The sequence below is a fragment of the Panthera tigris genome, chromosome X (genome assembly GCF_018350195.1).
Source record: "Panthera tigris isolate Pti1 chromosome X, P.tigris_Pti1_mat1.1, whole genome shotgun sequence".
Lineage (NCBI taxonomy): Eukaryota > Metazoa > Chordata > Mammalia > Carnivora > Felidae > Panthera > Panthera tigris.
The window spans coordinates 44,185,649-44,202,615 of NC_056677.1; the positions used below are offsets into that span (position 1 = coordinate 44,185,649).

The 16,967-nt window shown below is 40.6% G+C and overlaps 1 protein-coding gene across 1 annotated transcript; it reads right to left on the reverse strand.

The window, feature by feature from the left end:
* Positions 1-2,812: 2,812 nt before the first annotated feature.
* On the reverse strand, positions 2,813-5,788 carry LOC122235265 (putative G antigen family E member 3). Its single transcript, XM_042973945.1, has 3 exons — positions 5,708-5,788; positions 4,719-4,818; positions 2,813-2,976 (listed from the first exon to the last, which is right to left on the reverse strand). Exons 1-3 carry the CDS (start codon positions 5,786-5,788, stop codon positions 2,813-2,815), a joined length of 345 nt encoding a protein of 114 aa, XP_042829879.1.
* Positions 5,789-16,967: the final 11,179 nt, after the last annotated feature.

Sequence of the window (16,967 nt, forward strand, 5' to 3'; positions counted from 1 at the left end):
CTTTCTTCTCTAGGGTTTTGATGGTTTCCTGTCTCACATTCAGTTCCTTTATCCATTTTGAGTTTATTTTTGTGAATGGTATAAGAAAGTGGTCTAGTTTCATTCTTCTGCATGTTGCTGTCCAGTTCTCCCAGTTCTCCCTGAAGGATACATTGGATCAGAAGGACTTGACAGATATATTTAGAACTCTGCATCCCAAAGCAACAGAATATACTTTCTTCTCGAGTGCACATGGAACATTCTCCAAGATAGATCACATACTGGGTCACAAAACAGCCCTTCATAAGTAGAAAAGAATTGAGATCATACCATGCACACTTTCAGACCACAATGCTATGAAACTTGAAATCAACCACAGGGAAAAGTCTGGGAAACCTCCAAAAGCATGGAGGTTAAAGAACACCCTACTGAAGAATGAATGGGTCAACCAGGCAATTAGAGAAGAAATTTAAAAATATATGGAAACAAATGAAGATGAAAATACAACAATCCATACTCTTTGGGATGCAGCAAAGGCAGTCCTGAGAGGAAAATGCATTGAAATCCAGGCCTATCTCCAGAAACAAGAAAAATCCCAAATACAAAATCTAATAGCACACCTAAAGGAAATAGAAGCAGAACAGCAAAGAAACCCCAAACCCAGCAGAGGAAGAGAAATAATAAAGATCAGAGCAGAAATAAACAATATAGAATCTAAAAATACTGTAGAGCAGATCAATGAAACCAAGAGTTGGTTTTTTGAAAAAATAAAATTGATAAACCTCTAGCCAGGCTTCTCAAAAAGAGAGATGACCCAAATAGATGAAATCATGAATGAAAATGGAATTTACAACCAATCCCTCAGAAATACAAGCAATTATTAGGGAACACATTTATTTATTTTTGAGAGACCAAAAGAGACAGAGCATCAGCAGGGGAGGGGCAGAGAGAGAGGGAGACACAGAATCTGAAGCAGGCTTCAGGCTCTGAGCTGTCAGCCCAGAGCCCAATGTGGGGTGCAAACCCACAAACCGCAAGATCATGACCTGAGCTGAAGTCAGACGCTTAACCAACTGAGCCACCCAGGCACCCCTAACCAATATTTTTAAACACATCACTCTTTCTATTGGTACAAGGAAACAAAAAGGCTGTTCAAGTTCAAAACACACTAAATGAATGACACTTATTAAAACATATCACTCTATTGGTACGAGGAAACAAAAAGGCTGTTCAAGTTCAAAACACACTAAATGAATGACACTTATTAAAAGGCAGTTTTATTTTTTTTAATTTATTTTGAGAGAGAGTGTGTGAGCAGGAGAGGAGCAGAGAGAGAGGGAGAGAGAGAGAATCCCAAGCAGGCTCCGCACTGTCAGTGCAAAGATGGACGCAGGGCCTGAATCCACAGTGAGATCATGACCTGAGTTGAAACCAAGAGTCAGACTCTTAAATGACTGAGCCACCCAGGTGTCCCAAGCTTCTGAATTTAAAGGACAAGCTTGAGGGGCGTGCCTAGTGGCTCAGGTGGGTAGGCATCCAACTTTTGATTTTGGCCCAGGTCATGATCTCGAGGTTTGTGAGTTCGAGCCCCGCATCGGTCTCTGCACTGGCAATGCAGAGCCTACTTGGGATTCTCTGTCTCTTCACTCTATGCCCCTCCCCTGCTCATGCTCGTGCCCATTTGTGCTCACTCACTCGCTTTCTCTAAGAAATAAATAAACTTAAAAAATAAATCCAGAAGCTCTTCATAATGGTCATCAATTTGGAAAACACATACATAAAACATAAGTTGATTAATCAGTAATTATTAAAGTTACAGACTTTAAATTTCCAATCTTATCAATTTATGTCTCAAGACAGAAACTTACAAAATGCCATGTTTGATACAGCTATCAGCGATTGTATCACAGTGTTCACATTTTTATTAGGGGCAGTAGCTCATGAAGCACAGATATTTTACACCCATCTTAAGCATCAGTGACTACATGCACTCTGTCTACTTGACCAGCCACAGATACCAGAAAGTTGACTTTCTCTTGCCATTTTATTATTTAGTCATTTGAGGCTTCATTGGGAAAAAGGATCTAAAACACAATTGTTTTTTAAGAGCCAGGAGAATTCAGAATTAGACAGAGCCTACTTATAGCTATTCAGGTCTCCATATAGAAAAACAATCATCAAGCAGTGTTTATTCATTATCTTAGTAGCAATGAAATATCACTGCAGATGTTATAATTTGACCCAAGATGATTTAACACAATAATTCATGCAAAACAGAACATTTTTGTATTCTATGCATGCTATACAACAGAACTAGAGAATGTAAAAACAAGCATTAAAAATTACTTTAATATATCTGACTTGAATTCACTAATTATATAGCAGTAAAGGTAGATTTAGAAATTAGAGGATTCTCCCAGAATCACACAAATTATGTTAGAGCTGGTAGTAGAACCTACTTTAGTGCCTCAGCATATTTCCCACAAGCTGCATTTATTACAAATGCAGAAATTATAAAGAATCTGAAAATTAATACCTATTGGTTAAAGTACTTAAAAGGAAGAAAATGTTTTTATATTTCATAGCTCAAAATGGTTTTGACCCAATTTGCTTCTAGATCTGATAGTCTTTAAAGTAAGGCAGTCAGGCATTTAGGGTCTGAATTACCTTTCAAATAATCTTTATTCTGTGAACAGTAATACACTTGACTATCCCTTGGCATTTTATTAGTCATTTGAGGTTTCATTAGGGAAAGGATTTAAAATGCAACTGTTTTTATTAAAGTAAAAATAACATTACATATATATTATCAATGATATAATATTCTATAAAACTAAACCACATACTTTGCATTCTTAATGGATAACATACCTGCTTCTGGCATTTTAATGGGCTCTAAATTTAGTAAACTTGCCCTCTTGACATTTGGACCAGCTCTACCCTTACTGCAAGTCTTTGGTGGAGCCAGTTTCTGGAGATCAGCTCCCAGATCAGGCCCTTGAAAAAAAAGTTAACAATTTAAGCAATGAACATGACATATAAATAAGGAAAAAAAATTATTCCTTTAGATATATGAAATAAAATCCTTAGGCTAGTGTGATAATAAATATGATGGAACAATGGACTTCACATCTTTGTTTTCCTGTATTATGAAACTATTTTAAATGACAATCTAAAGATAAACCACACTACATCTACATTTCCATCATATATTACCATACTGTGCTAAGAGGAGAGAGCATCAGCTATCTAAGAAATCTGAAGCTTACACCATGGATAGTATTTTAATTACAATTAAAATGTAATTTCTGAAGGATTAACCATGTGCATTTGTGGGCCTATGACAAATCTTTTAGAAGTGACATACATCCCCTTTTGTGGTAACCTGAATTATGTTGTTAAAATTAGCTATATTAAAGTGCAAAGACCCTATATGTAACTTTCCATAAATAAGCCCTATTTAGAACAAAGTATCAAAAATAACTGGTTGTTTGATAATTACAAGGTACTTTTGAGTTTCCTAATAACACAAGTGTTTAGACATTTTCTAAAGCCACTTTAAAAACCATACTAATATAGTTAGGTATATGTCAGTATTCTAAATTATCTAGCTATTACCATAGTTGCCATATCGAACCATCAATAAAAGGAAATAGTGGCTATCATTCATTGAACTCTTTTCTGGATTTTCTCTCCTGCTCCACTAAACTGCATTTATTCCTGAGCCAGTACTAAGCTACTTTATGGTACAGACACATTTGAATATTAAGCATTTTATACAAAACCATTCACTGTTTTTATTTTTTTCTTCAAGTTTTTACCTAAATTCCAGTTAGTTAACATACAGTGTAATATTAGTTTCAGGTGTAGAATCTAGTGATTGATCACTTACACACAACACCCAGTGCTCATCATAACAAGTGCGCTCCTTAATACTCATCACTTATTTAACCCATTCCCCTGCCCACCTCCCTTTCAGTAACCCTCAGTTTGTTCTCTATAGTTAAGAGTCTGTTTCCTGGTTTACCTCTCTTTTTCCCCCTATGTTCATCTGTTTTGTTTCTTAAATTCCACATATGAGTGAAATCATATGGTATTTCTCTTTCTCTGACTGCCTTATTGTGCTTAGCATAATATTCTCTAGCTCCATCCACATCATTGCAAATGGCAAGATTTCATTCACTTTTTGTACAACAACACAGATGATAAGAATAACATAAACGTTGGAATGAAATGTGAATTATGCCCCCATGAGTTAAATGCTCTTTGGCAAACCAGAATCCCTGAGGCTTTCTCATGAAATGAGGCTACCATCCCTATACAAATGGCCTTTATTCCAGGTGTTATATGCTATGCTGACTTGGCACTTTGCACATGTTGGTAAAAGTTGCTTACACTTTTTTTAAGTTACTTACACTTTTGATACAATGACTAAAAAGGTCACACAATGTTCTGAGAAGAACATATAAAGCTACTGAAATAATGTGCATTTTTTTAGTTTCCTTGGATTTAGCAAGGTCTGTATTTTCAAGCACACAAAAAACCAATCTTATAGAAAAAAGGCAAATTCATTAGAGTGAAGGATTACCCAAAGCTGCTAAGTACAGTCTCTTCACATTTTCAGCCAATTTTCAGTAATTGGTAATCTGTAATTTCTTTCCTCCTGTTGTTATGTCATAATGCATGATGCTCACATATGCTCCCTGTTCCCATAGAATTCTTCCTCCCTTTCCCTTCACCTTGAACCACAGGTGCTCCTTCATTTTCTTCCTTGTGATTGGGTATAATATCCTGGCTCTCAGTTGGTGTCTTCTCTTGTTGAGGTTGCTCATCACTAGGCTACCTAGGGGTGTGTGTGTGTGTGTGTGTGCGCGCGCAAATAAAAAGTTGTGTTGTTAATACATGCCAACAATATAAATCACATAATACATAGATATATCTAGTCATAAATAAGTATAAAGGCATTTAAAATTTTTTAATGTGTGTTTATTTTTGAGAGAAAGAGACAGAGCACGAGCAGGGGAGGGGAAGAGAGAGAGAGAGAGACACAGAATCCGAAGCAGTCTCCAGGCTCTGAGCTGTCAGCACAGAGCCCGACGCAGGGCTCAAATCCATGAACCATGAGATCATGTCCTGAGCGAAAGTCTGAGGCTTGATGGACTGAGCCACCCAGGCACCCATAAGGGCATTTTAAAAACCAGATTCTATATACTTATTCTTACTGAAGTTATTCTTCCCATAGAATGACTACTGAAGAAGAGGTACCCACAAGAACTTTGGAGGCTATTTTATTACTTATTTATTTATTTACATCCAAGTTAGTTAGGATATAGTGCAACAATGATTTCAGGAGTAGATTCTAGTGATTCATCCCCTATGTATAACACCCAGTGCTCATCCCAACAAGTGTCTTCCTTAATGCCCCTTACTCATTTAGCCCATCCCCCACCACAACCTCTCCAGCAACCCTCTGTTGTCTATATTTAAGAGTTGGAGGCTATTTTAAACTATGCTAGAATAGATGCATGCAATCCATTTTTTTAAAACGTGGGGGAAGAAGTCACAGGGTGTATTTCCATAGGCAACACCAGATTGGAATTCTCCTGGATCAATGTTTCCCTCCCATTATCACCTGAGAAAACTTATCACTGTATCTACAGTAGTTCAACAAAATTTTCAGAAAAATAAATTTCTAGTTAATGAAAACATCAAATATTGAAGTGCTCACAACCACAGGTGCAGCTTGCTGGTTAGACTCTAGATCATCTCTTTGCATAGATTTGGATCTTGATCTTACATGCCTACTCATATTTCACCCTGAAAGTAGAATATTGCTATTTGGAAAATGTATGCAAGAGAATAGCTATACCACTACCATGGCTAAATGCTTTCTTTTATTTACTTTTTAAACTTTGAGAATACTTTCAAAATAATTCCCAGGATATATGGCTGGCTGTCTTCACACTAGGAGGGCTGAGATGTCTAACTGCAATATAGACCAAAGGGTCCTGTCCTCCTTTGCACTTTGCAGGGTACATCACAAGTCTCGGAGATGCAGTTACAACTCCACAGCGTTCCCCGTATCTAGACCTATTTTTTACTGCACACCTGGCTCCCTCCCCAGGGCTCCAGTGAGGAACCCAGCTTCCGTGCTCTGCCGGCAGTTCCAGGTACTTCTGGGACTCAGATACCTCAAATAATACCCCAAGTCGCACCCCTATCTTTTATCTGACCCCTTCCCTCCAGCCCACGGTCCTCCCTTGTCCCACCCCCCTATCCCCCACCATAACCAGGCCATGGCGGTCACAATGCCTGTGAGGAGAAGGATGACCACCTCCAGAAACTTCCTTCTTGGGAGGCCACAGAATGTGCCACGGGGACTTTCCTGAGGCCCACTGGCTCTCTCCTCACACTCACTCATGCTTAAATTCACTCACGCTTAAATTCCTAGAAAGATTTGTGGGCTTACCAGTAGAGCGTGAGATAGTGACAAACAATCAAGACAGAAGGAACAGGACCACCTCTGCCTCAGCTCCACTCACAGAACGCGGGTAGCAAGGTGCATGTGCGGCAACTGACATGCACAGCAAGTGTCATGCGCACTGATTGGGGCACGTGAAGTGTGGGTTGAGGTTTGCTAGAGGTTGCCACTGAGACTCAGAACTACAGGGTCCCCTGAGAAGGAGAAAGAGGCCTGAAGAGTGTTTTTTTCTTCCTACCCAATTTTTCCTATGCATCCAGAAAATTTGGGGACAGACAGCCCCAGGTTACCCTTAGTGAAGAATGTTTCTTAGAAAAACGTGACAGAAATAGGTATTAAGTATCTTACTATTTATTTTTATACATGCTTAGATTAATCATTTTCTTCTATGCTTCTGGGTTTTCAGTCACTATCTGAATACACTGTGGCAGTGTTTTCCACTGTCACATGGCATAAAGCAGCATAACTATGCTCCTCATATACTGTACTTCCAAAATATCAACCAGTTTGCTAAGTGAAACTGACATTATTGCATAACACTGTCAGGGAGAGCACTACCTGGACAGAGACTTAGCAGAGTCTTGAGGTGGCAGAGCAGGACAGATATTTATTCAGATATGAAGTTGGTGTAGAGCAGGTCTTCAAATGTCAGGGGAGGGTGTAGTTAGGATTGGTTAACAATCATAATAGAATGGTTTGGGTTTAGTGAACACAGTGAGGCAAGAGTTTTAAGACAAATGATTCAAAGAGTCATAAGGTTGAAAAATGTCACTTGGCACTTTTTACTGAAGAGTCAATGGGTCTTGTAGGTAGTTCCTGGAATGAATAAGAGTTATTTACAATTTTTATCTTCTTAGGCAAGAGATTCCTGGATTAGTGAAGTTATGTTGAGGAATCCAGTGGAGTATGAACTCCATAAACAGGGAGCTGTGTGCAGATTTCCTTTCTTATTACTTTTGTATAACTTACCAGTTTCCTGTGAGAAGTAGTATATGAAAGGAAAGGACAAGAAGGGGGCCCTAATCAGAAAGTAGCGTTTTGAAAATAAATTAGGATATGTTGTTGAACTGACTCTTAAGTATTCCACCCAGGTAGGTTTCTTTTAAGGAAATACCTTGAGTGGTGTAAGGGAGGTTTCTTAGTCTCTCTCTCTCTCCCCCTAAAAAGCAGGTTGAATAGGAATTGCATTTCTTCAAAAAAAAATTTTAAGAGAATCTAATCATAATCCTTGGTCTTTCATTTATCTTTTATCTTTTATATTTTTTTGATCTTCTTAGCAAGGCCACTATCATTACTGAATTTTACTTGCTTTTTTTTTCTCTTAACACTAGTTATTAATGCAGTGCACTTGCATGCTCAAAGAATGGGAGATAGTGATTTCTGGATTTAGACTTCTGTGAGCACCTAACCAGCAAATAGTCAAATTCATGCCATCAGATGGCTAGATAGCTATGGTTCATGAGGACCTGGACTTTGATTATTTCTGAATTGTTCCAGTCCACTTCAAAGGGCAGATTTCTGTCTGATGCCAATCTTCAGCCTTCTCCTACCATTCTTGTGGGAGATAACTGTTTCCCAACTTATTTGAGGGCCATAATTGGATTTGGATGAAAGCTAGTTGTGAAGCAGCTCTGGTGACACACAGGAAGTAGCAGAATGTACAAAAGACATTGTAGGGGCACCTGGGTGGCTCAGTTGGTTAAGTGTCCCACTCTTGATTTCAGCTCAGGTCATGATCTCACAGTTTGTGAGTTTGAGCCCCACATCAGGCTCTGCACTGCCAGCATGGATGGAGCCTGCTTGGTATTCTCTCTCTCTCCATCTCTCTCTGCCCCACCCCTGCTTGCATGTGCACATGCTCTCTTTTAAAATAACTAACTAAATAAATAAATAAACATTAAAAAAAGAAAGACATTATAAAAACAAGAATTGTCTCATGCATGACTCCAGGAACTCTCTCTGGGCTGCTAAGCAAGGAGTTAAGATTTAGGACTGCCGGCAGCTGTTCTACCTGTGGGAGTGCTGCAGTTTCCCACATGATAAGAACTTCCTTTCTTTCAAACAAGAGGATCTAGAAAACAATTTAAATTTCAACAGGACCAAGGGTGAGAGTGGGACATCGAGCAAGTTCTACAGATTCAGGGCAGCTACCATTTTCTGAGTTGGTATAAAGAGCTGGCATCTAAGCTCATACTGCTTGGTGGTTGAGGTCAACTTATGTATTACTTATCATGTGAAATGCAACTCTCATACTTGCCTCATAAGATGGGAGCATAGTAGGATATGGGATCCTTTTGATACAGCCCAGCAATGCTTAACCTTCAGCTATGTCCCAGCCCAAGCACAGTCTTCACAAGACACCAAGAGAACAAGAAGCTACAGGCACCTGCTGCCCCTTAAGAAGAAGAAACAGATAACATGAATATCTTACATGTATTAAAGGAATTTTCTTTCTTTCTTTCTTTCTTTCTTTCTTTCTTTCTTTCTTTCTTTCTTCTTCCTTTCTTTCTTTCAGAGAGAGAGAGAGAGACAGAGAGAGACAGAGAATCCCAAGCAGGCTTCACCCTATCAGCACAGAGCCCAAAAAGGGGCTTGATCCCATGACCACAAGATCATGACCTGAGCCAAAATCAAGACTTGGACACTCAAGCAATTAACCACCCAGGAGCCCCTTGTAGTAATTTTCTAAGGACAACAAAGAAATAAAACAAAACAACAAATCAAAAGTCTTTTCTTCAAATAAAATTTAAGGCTCTTGTGGCTTCACTGGTGTGATGGTTCATTTTATGTGTCAACTTGACTTGGGTAAGGTATGCCCAGGTAGCTTGTATAACATTATTTCTGGGTTTGCCTGTAACAGTGTTTCCAGAGGAGATTAACATTTGAATCAGTAGACTGAGTAAAGAAGATTGCCCTTATCAATGAAGATAGGCATCATCCAATTTGTTGTGGTCCTAAAGAAAACAAAAAGGTAGAATGAGAATTTACTCTCTGCTTGATCTGAGACATCCATCTTTTGCCCTCAGACATCAATGTTCCTGGTTCTTAGGCTTTCAGACTTGGACTGCGACTTAGACCATCAGCCCTAAGATTCTTAAGCTTTCATACTCGTACTGAATCGTAGCACTCTTTCCTTTTTCTCCAGCCTTGCAGACAGCAAACTGTGAGACTTCTAGCCTCACAATCACATGAGCCAATTCCTATAATAAATATGCTTTTGTATTTATCTATATCTATCTATATCCTATTGGTTCTGTATCTCTGGAGAGCACTGACTAATGCACATTCTGGTACTGAGAATGGTCTTAGAGGAAATGAATTTTATGGATGAGTTTTCTGAATTGATTCTTGAGTTTCTGATATTGACTGTCTAGTATTATTGGATTTAAAGTTAATGACTCTATTTCTGGTAGTAAAGAGAGATAGTTCAGGAACTCTTTATAGAGATATGCAAAATGTCTGCATTGGATACTCCTAATTAGCCACATATAAGGAGTGAGGAAATAAGTGACTCTGTATATGATACTTTAGAACATTTTTTGAAAACTAAGAAATATAATTGGTTGGTTTCTCCAAATGTCCCTGGACAAAGTAGTAAAAGAAAAAGATGAAGTGAAGAATTTGAGTTCTGAGTATAAATGACTTAAGATTTTCTAGTTGTGTCCTGAAGCAGTGCCTTATCTCCTGTAGACACACAGTCGAAATTGCTAAAAATCAAATGCAGAATCTTATCCTTGGCTGAATTACAATGGAAGCTGAAGCCCTAGCCTGCAGGGTGTCTACTGATGAAGTGAAGGAGATTGGGAAAGAAAAGGAGACTGTAAATTGGAATGGGAATGTGTGGGAAGGCCGTGATGAAGCTGTGTACATTGAGCCTCTAAATTCTGATGAGTCTTATATGCCAGTAGATGATATCTCCCCATCTCCAGTGGAATTGGTCTTCCCACCCCCAGTGGTAGCCTCACACCACTCACAGTAGTATGACCTTTTAACCTGTGTCTGAGGCTATTAACCCTGCATTGCCAGAGCAAATAGTAAGGGCCTCCCCTGAGGCAGTTTCCATGCATTACAATGTTGAGTCTCCTCAGGACTTACTTGCATTGCTCTTCTTTGCTTTTAGACCTGTAACTAGACTCGCATCCCCAGAAAGCCCCTTAAGGTGAGGCACTATGTGACCCATGAGGAGGTGTGCTACCTTGCAAAAGAACTACTTGAGTTTTTAATTTATACAGACAGAAATCTGAGGAAAATGTGTGGGAATGGATGCTAAGAATATCCATGGAATATGGAATAACAGTGAAATGAACTTAAAGTTGGCTCAGGCTGAATTTATTGATATAGGCCACTAAGCAAAGATTTCACATTTATTGTTACAGCTCAAAGAGTTAGGAAGAACTCAAGCAATTTGTTTGGTCTGTTGGCTGAAGCATGGACTTTAAGTGGCCCAAAGTGAATAAAATGGGAATTCCTGACCTGCCTTGGTTTTGTTGGAGAAGTGAATAAAGTACGCCAAAGATGGCCATGGGACTAAAACAAACTCTGGTCTCTAGCTTAGAGACCCCTCCTCTGTGTCCTTCTTCCTTTATTTGCTGTGCGCGCGAAAACCCACACAAATATGGAAACTGACAACTATAAATTACCCTCTCCACTTGCATTCGGTGCTCAGATCTTTGGAGAAAAGGTCTCCTCTGAACCCACCGGTGTTAACTAAATCTCTGATCCACCAAGATCTCCAAGTGCCGCTTGGTTTTTCTACCAGCGTTCCAGTCTAGTTCCATAACAGTTTAATGTAGAGGAAAGTGTTCAAAGGCTTAGGGAGATTGAAACGTTAGAATCATTTAAGACCTACTCACCCACACTGGGAGAGTCCTGAAGCCATACCTTTTACCAATACTATGAGAAATACATTTTTGAGAAAATCTCCAGCACCTTGAAGAGCTCTGTGAATACTCTTTTCTTTAGGTCAGATCTCACAGTAGAAACTGCAGTCATTGAATTGGGAAACTTAAAGCAATTGGAATAATTGGATCCAGGAGTGTCATGGGCCAGGTGGTACCATTCATCCACCAAAGGTAAAGTGAGTGTGGTTACCGTAATGGAAGGCAGAGACAAAGCAGCAATCAGAATAGTCTGACTCATTCAGACATGCCACTGGCTAGGTGGTCATTGTATTCCTACCAGTGAAATTGATAGGAAACCTACTAAATTTTTACTTGATCTGTATAAACAGAAATTTTTTAGATCAAATGAACAAAAGTTTAATCTGAATCATAAGAGAGAGAGAGACTCATAACTCCTCAATTTCCAGTTTACAGGCCTAGAATTCCTTGAATGAAGGGGATGTTACAGAACCAGGCTGGATGCTGGCGGAAAAACCAAGCAGCACTCAGAGATCTTGGTCAATCGGAGATTTATTTAACACCGGTGGGCTCAGAGGAGGCCATTTCTCCAAAGATCTGAGCTCTGAATGAAGGGAGGAAGGGTAATTTATAGTTGTCAGCTTCCATATCTGTGGCAGGTTTTTGCACACGTGGCAAATGGGTCAAGAAGAACCCGGAAGAGGTGTCTCTAAGCTAGAGACCAGAGCTTGTTTTAGTCCCATCGGCCATCTTATGGTGTAAAACTTTATTCATTTCCCCAACATTCCCCCCTTTGATGACTTTTTAAAAATCTTTTTTAGGCATTACTTTATAGCTCTAGGGGTTGGTACCCTCGGAGGGCTAAGATACATGCTGTAGTTTGGCGACCAACAGTGTTTTCAATAAAATGTACCAGGGTTTTAGTATATAGGGGCTGATGGTCACAAGTAAAATTATGGAAAGGAGGGGCCCTGCCAGGGCAGGGAGCCAGGATGCCCAGTCTGTGAGATGCCATCCTCTTCATTAACTGATATTTTCCTGTTGTCTATGTTGAATTCTTTCCTTGAGTTCCTTAACCTTAGTCCTGACTATTCCTAATTGGTTTACAAAATAGCAACATTCCTCCCCCCCCAAAAAAAAAATACAAGTCCCTCCTTTTTCTGAAGTGAGGAGATCGAGGGCTCACTATTTTGGAGGGATACAGCTGCCAGGGAGTTTAGTTGGCTTTGTCAGGTTACCAGGGAGTCTGCCATCGGTTCCATGTCCTAGTTTGTTGGTGCAGTCTCTATTAGCCCAACAGCAAGAAGCAAGATCAGGGCTATGACACCTGTAAGGGGCAAGGGCTGGCAGAGTTGCATCTGGACCCCTGGGATCGGTCCACACATTGATTCCTCAAGCTTCTGCCATGTGCAGGCCAGCCGGCTTCCAGGGTGTGGCTGGAGCAGGGCTGGAGATATTAGGGGCCAGTAACTTTTTGAGGGTCAGTTTAGGCAGGTTGACTGGATCTGGATCACTTCTCCAGGTTGAGGGTTCCTCTGAGATGGCCTTCTTAACTCTGGAGTGATGGACCCATGGGGTGATACCTGAAAATGAATCCTCTATTTGATTGTATGTCTGTAAAGTCCACCTCCAAGTCTTTGAAAGGGGTGGGTTTCTGGTAACTGTCAGATCAGGTTTAGGGAAGATATGGTTTGCATATTTAGAGATCCATCCGTTTTCCAGTTGTTTAAATAACCATATGCCCATGGGGTCTTATTATTATCCCCACAGAATAACAAGCACAGAAGATTGTCTATACATGAAATACTGTGACAATTTTTCTGAAGTTTACCTCAAGTTGTCTAGTTTAGGCAAACAACAAACATTTAAAGGCAACCATAACTAGAATTTAACATCCATAATGGTGCATTGTTGAAACATAGTTGTTTTCTCTAAACCTCCCCCCCTTTCCAGAGATAGCCAAATTGAGACCAATGCATTTGTAGAACAAGTCCAGTCTTAACAAACCTGGCCTAATTATTAACATAAGCTCAGCAAGAATAGTGATTGACCATGAGGATCCTTTAAAGTTTGCTTTGCTGGAACCTTTTATAAGGAATCTCTGGGTTGAACTTTTAGTAGCCTCTCCAGGCCAGAAGCCACGACAAATACTTGCCATCAGACAGGCCTGCAATACCTGTGGAATTGGGCGAATTCCTCTTCATGAGATCCCCAAGATATCCTGAGGTTCCTGCACCTGCCAGGAAGTGACCTTCTTTACTCACCTGGTGAGGCTGCCGGGAACTCTGTAAGCAAGGTATCAGGCCAACATTTCCAAGGGGCTTTATGGCTCCATGTTTCATAAAGCCAACCTTAGTTCCTTAAAGCTGCCTGGCCATATCGGAGTCTATGAATGTCACTCTCAAATATGACATTCCAGTCAAAGCCTTGGTAAAATAACCAGCATTTCCCCAGTTCATTTAATCCCATGTTCCTAATTCTTGTTCAATTTGAATGCAGCTTTTTAGTTCTGGAAATTCCTACCCATTTTAGTATTAATCTTAAAGATGTCAAATACCTGTATTTGTCCCCAAAGTCCTTTTTATAAATTTCCTTGAAGAATAAACACGTTTTGTGAGAGAATAAGAACAATTATAAATGACAAAATCTCATAAATAGACATTGTTAAAGATCTGATGAGAATTCATTATGATGCAATTGACAAAGAAATTCGGTTATTTCTGTGACACATAACACTTCAAGTAATCAGAATATTAAGTGATGACCTTATACCAAAACATTAAAACTTTAGGAATTGCATATATATTTGGGCAGTTATAGCATTTACCTGTGCAGTACAACCTAAGGTTTACCATTGTACGACAGTGCCTTTCCAAGTAACTTAGCATCCCAAATAAAAGGACCTAATTGGTCAAAAAGATTTCATTTACCTTTAAATCCTGGGAAGTTTGTTAAAACCTTAGGAAGTTAAAGTACATCCTAAATAGGATTACAGATCATTACAAATCTTAAAATTTTATTTATTCAACCAAGGTGGCAATAAAAGATACTAAAGGTGAATGTATAGCATTATATAGTTGTTACCAAAACCTAGCTCCTTTAACATTGAGAAGTTTTAACTAAGGAATCAAAGACCTGATAAAGATGAAACCTAAAACTGGGGTGCCTGGGTGGCTCAGATGGTTAAGAGTCTGACTTCGGCTCAGGTCATGATCTCTCAGTCTGTGAGTTCGAGCCCCGTGTTGGGCTCTGTGCTGACAGCTCAGAGCCTGGATCCTACTTCTGATTCTGTGTCTCTCTCTCTGCCCCTCCCCTGCTCATGCTCTGTCTCTCTCTGTCTCAAAAATAAATAAGAACATTAAAAAAAATTTTTAAAGATGAAACCTAAAACTTTGGTTTTCCACAAAGACAAACCTTTGTTTGCATTGTCTTATCAAGAGCAGATCAACAGTCCAAGAAAACTTTTTCATTTGAGCAGAGAGAAAAGCAGAATTTCAACCTTATACCAGTGTACTTTTAAAATTCCATTCATCTCTCCATAATTTGGCTATTGTTGAGAGTGCTGCTATAAACATTGGGGTACAAGTGCCCCTATGCATCAGCACTCCTGTATCCCTTGGGTAAATTCCTAGGAGTGCTATTGCTGGGTCATAGGGTAGGTCTATTTTTAATTTTTTGAGGAACCTCCACACTGTTTTCCAGAGCCAAAGCATAAGAGACTCTTAAAAACTTATAACAGGGGTGCCTGGGTGGCTCAGTCGGTTAAGCGGCCGACTTCAGCTCAGGTCATGATCTCGCGGTCCGTGAGTTCAAGCTCCGCGTCGGGCTCTGTGCTGACCGCTCAGAGCCTGGAGCCTGTTTCAGATTCTGTGTCTCCCTCTCTCTGACCCTCCCCCGTTCATGCTCTGTCTCTCTCTGTCTCAAAAATAAATAAACGTTTAAAAAAATTAAAAAAAACCTGAGAACAAACTGAGGGTTGATGGGGGGTGGGAGGGCGGAGAGGGTGGGTGATGGGTATTGAGGAGGGCACCTTTTGGGATGAGCACTGGGTGTTGTATGGAAGCCAATTTGACAATAAACTTCATATATTGAAAAAAAATTCCATTCATCTCAACCTTAGTCTCCAGTTGAGGACCTAGTAACCCACTGAAAGGTGTTTACATCAGAATTTTTTAGATAGTAAATTCATGAGCCAATTAAGTACAAAGCATGTTTTCCAATAGATCCAAATAGCCTTAATTTCTCTGCAATAAGAAGTTAAAAACACAAACCTATGTTCAGTAATCAAAGCTTTAGCAATTCATTCTATTTGAAAAAGACCTAGATGTCCACTTTACTCCTTGACCTTGAGGATGGGAGGAGGAGCCAATGGTGCCTGAGGCAGTGAGGAGGGTATAGGAACCAGTTATGTAGACCACACTCAAGTTGGTGCAGAAACATCAGGGGGAGGGGAAGGCAGAAGAAGCAAGGTGCCAGTAGAAGGCTGAGAAGGAAAACCTAATTCAAAACCTTAACTCAGAGGAGCAGACATCATGTTTTTTTTTTTTCACCAAAGTGGAAATATGGAGTCCACATCAGGCCAAAGAAGACAGGGAATTTCCCCGAAACAAATGGAGTTTCAGCATCTGCTTGGGAATGTTCCTTAAAGTCCCCATCCCAAGGTAGACTAACCACAGTTGGCTCCAATTAGAGCTGTTAACCTGGGAAATGAAGGAGAATCCCTCACATCTGTTAGGCAGAGGAACAGGGAGAGGGAGTCAGTATCCCCTTCAGTCTGATTCTATCTCGGCCAGACCAATAAGGTCCCCTTCTCAAGGTTCCTCCTGGTATCGGTTGGGTTTCTGGGACTTTCCCTGGTTGGGACATTTATTCTTTTAATGTCCTTTCTCCTTGCAGTAGGTTCACTGACCCCTTGCTAAGGAGGTTCTGGGCCTCCCCCCTCTTGGTGGCTAGACCTTCCCCGTCCTTTTGTTGTGGCTCTCTTGTGCCTCTGGAGCAAACAGGGTATAAGCCTTGCATAGCCTCTCATAATAATCCCTGGGGGAATCCCCTCGCTGCTGGGCATATTCATGGGCTTCTCAGCCCCTGTTCTGATCCCCTGGAGGAAATCCTCTTGGGACCAGCAAATATGGACCGGCATCTGGAGAGCGTCTGCACCTGGCCGAGGGCGCAATCTGGCCACTGGTCCTTGTGGGGGAGGGTTCTCCGGGTCCAGGAGGGGAGGAGAGATGGGCAGCGTCCAGGGCCAGAGGAGTGACAGACAGGGGAGGAGTTTCAAGCTCAGGGGCAGTGGGGAGGGAGCCCGGTGGGTCATAAGGTGGAGGAAAGACAGGCTCTTCTGCCGGGTCTCCTGCAAACATTAGGGAAGCAGTGTGTTGCTTCTTTGGTTCCCTGGGTGAGTCTCCAGATAAGGCGGCTAAAACCTTTGCCTGATTCTGCTTGCTATAGATGAATTGCACCCAAGGCAGAGGATTTCGGGCAATTTCAAGACAGGAGTTGATGTATGGAAATTGATCAGTGTGACCTGGGTCTCTGGAGACAACATGCCAGATGCAACGGACCATTGGGACATTCCCTCAGAGGGTCCTCCTACACCAAAAGTGGGCCATTATAACTCACATAGGGTCCTTAACTTGCCGGGGGTTATC

Coding starts and splice junctions, on each gene's coding strand:
- LOC122235265 (XM_042973945.1), bottom strand. CDS start 5,788: ATGAGTAGGCATGTAAGATCAAGATCCAAATCTATGCAAAGAGATGAT. Junction 4,819..5,707: donor AGCAAGCTGCACCTGTGGTT/GTGAGCACTTCA, acceptor ACCCCTAGGTAG/CCTAGTGATGAGCAACCTCA. Junction 2,977..4,718: donor AGGAGCACCTGTGGTTCAAG/GTGAAGGGAAAG, acceptor TTTTTTTTCAAG/GGCCTGATCTGGGAGCTGAT.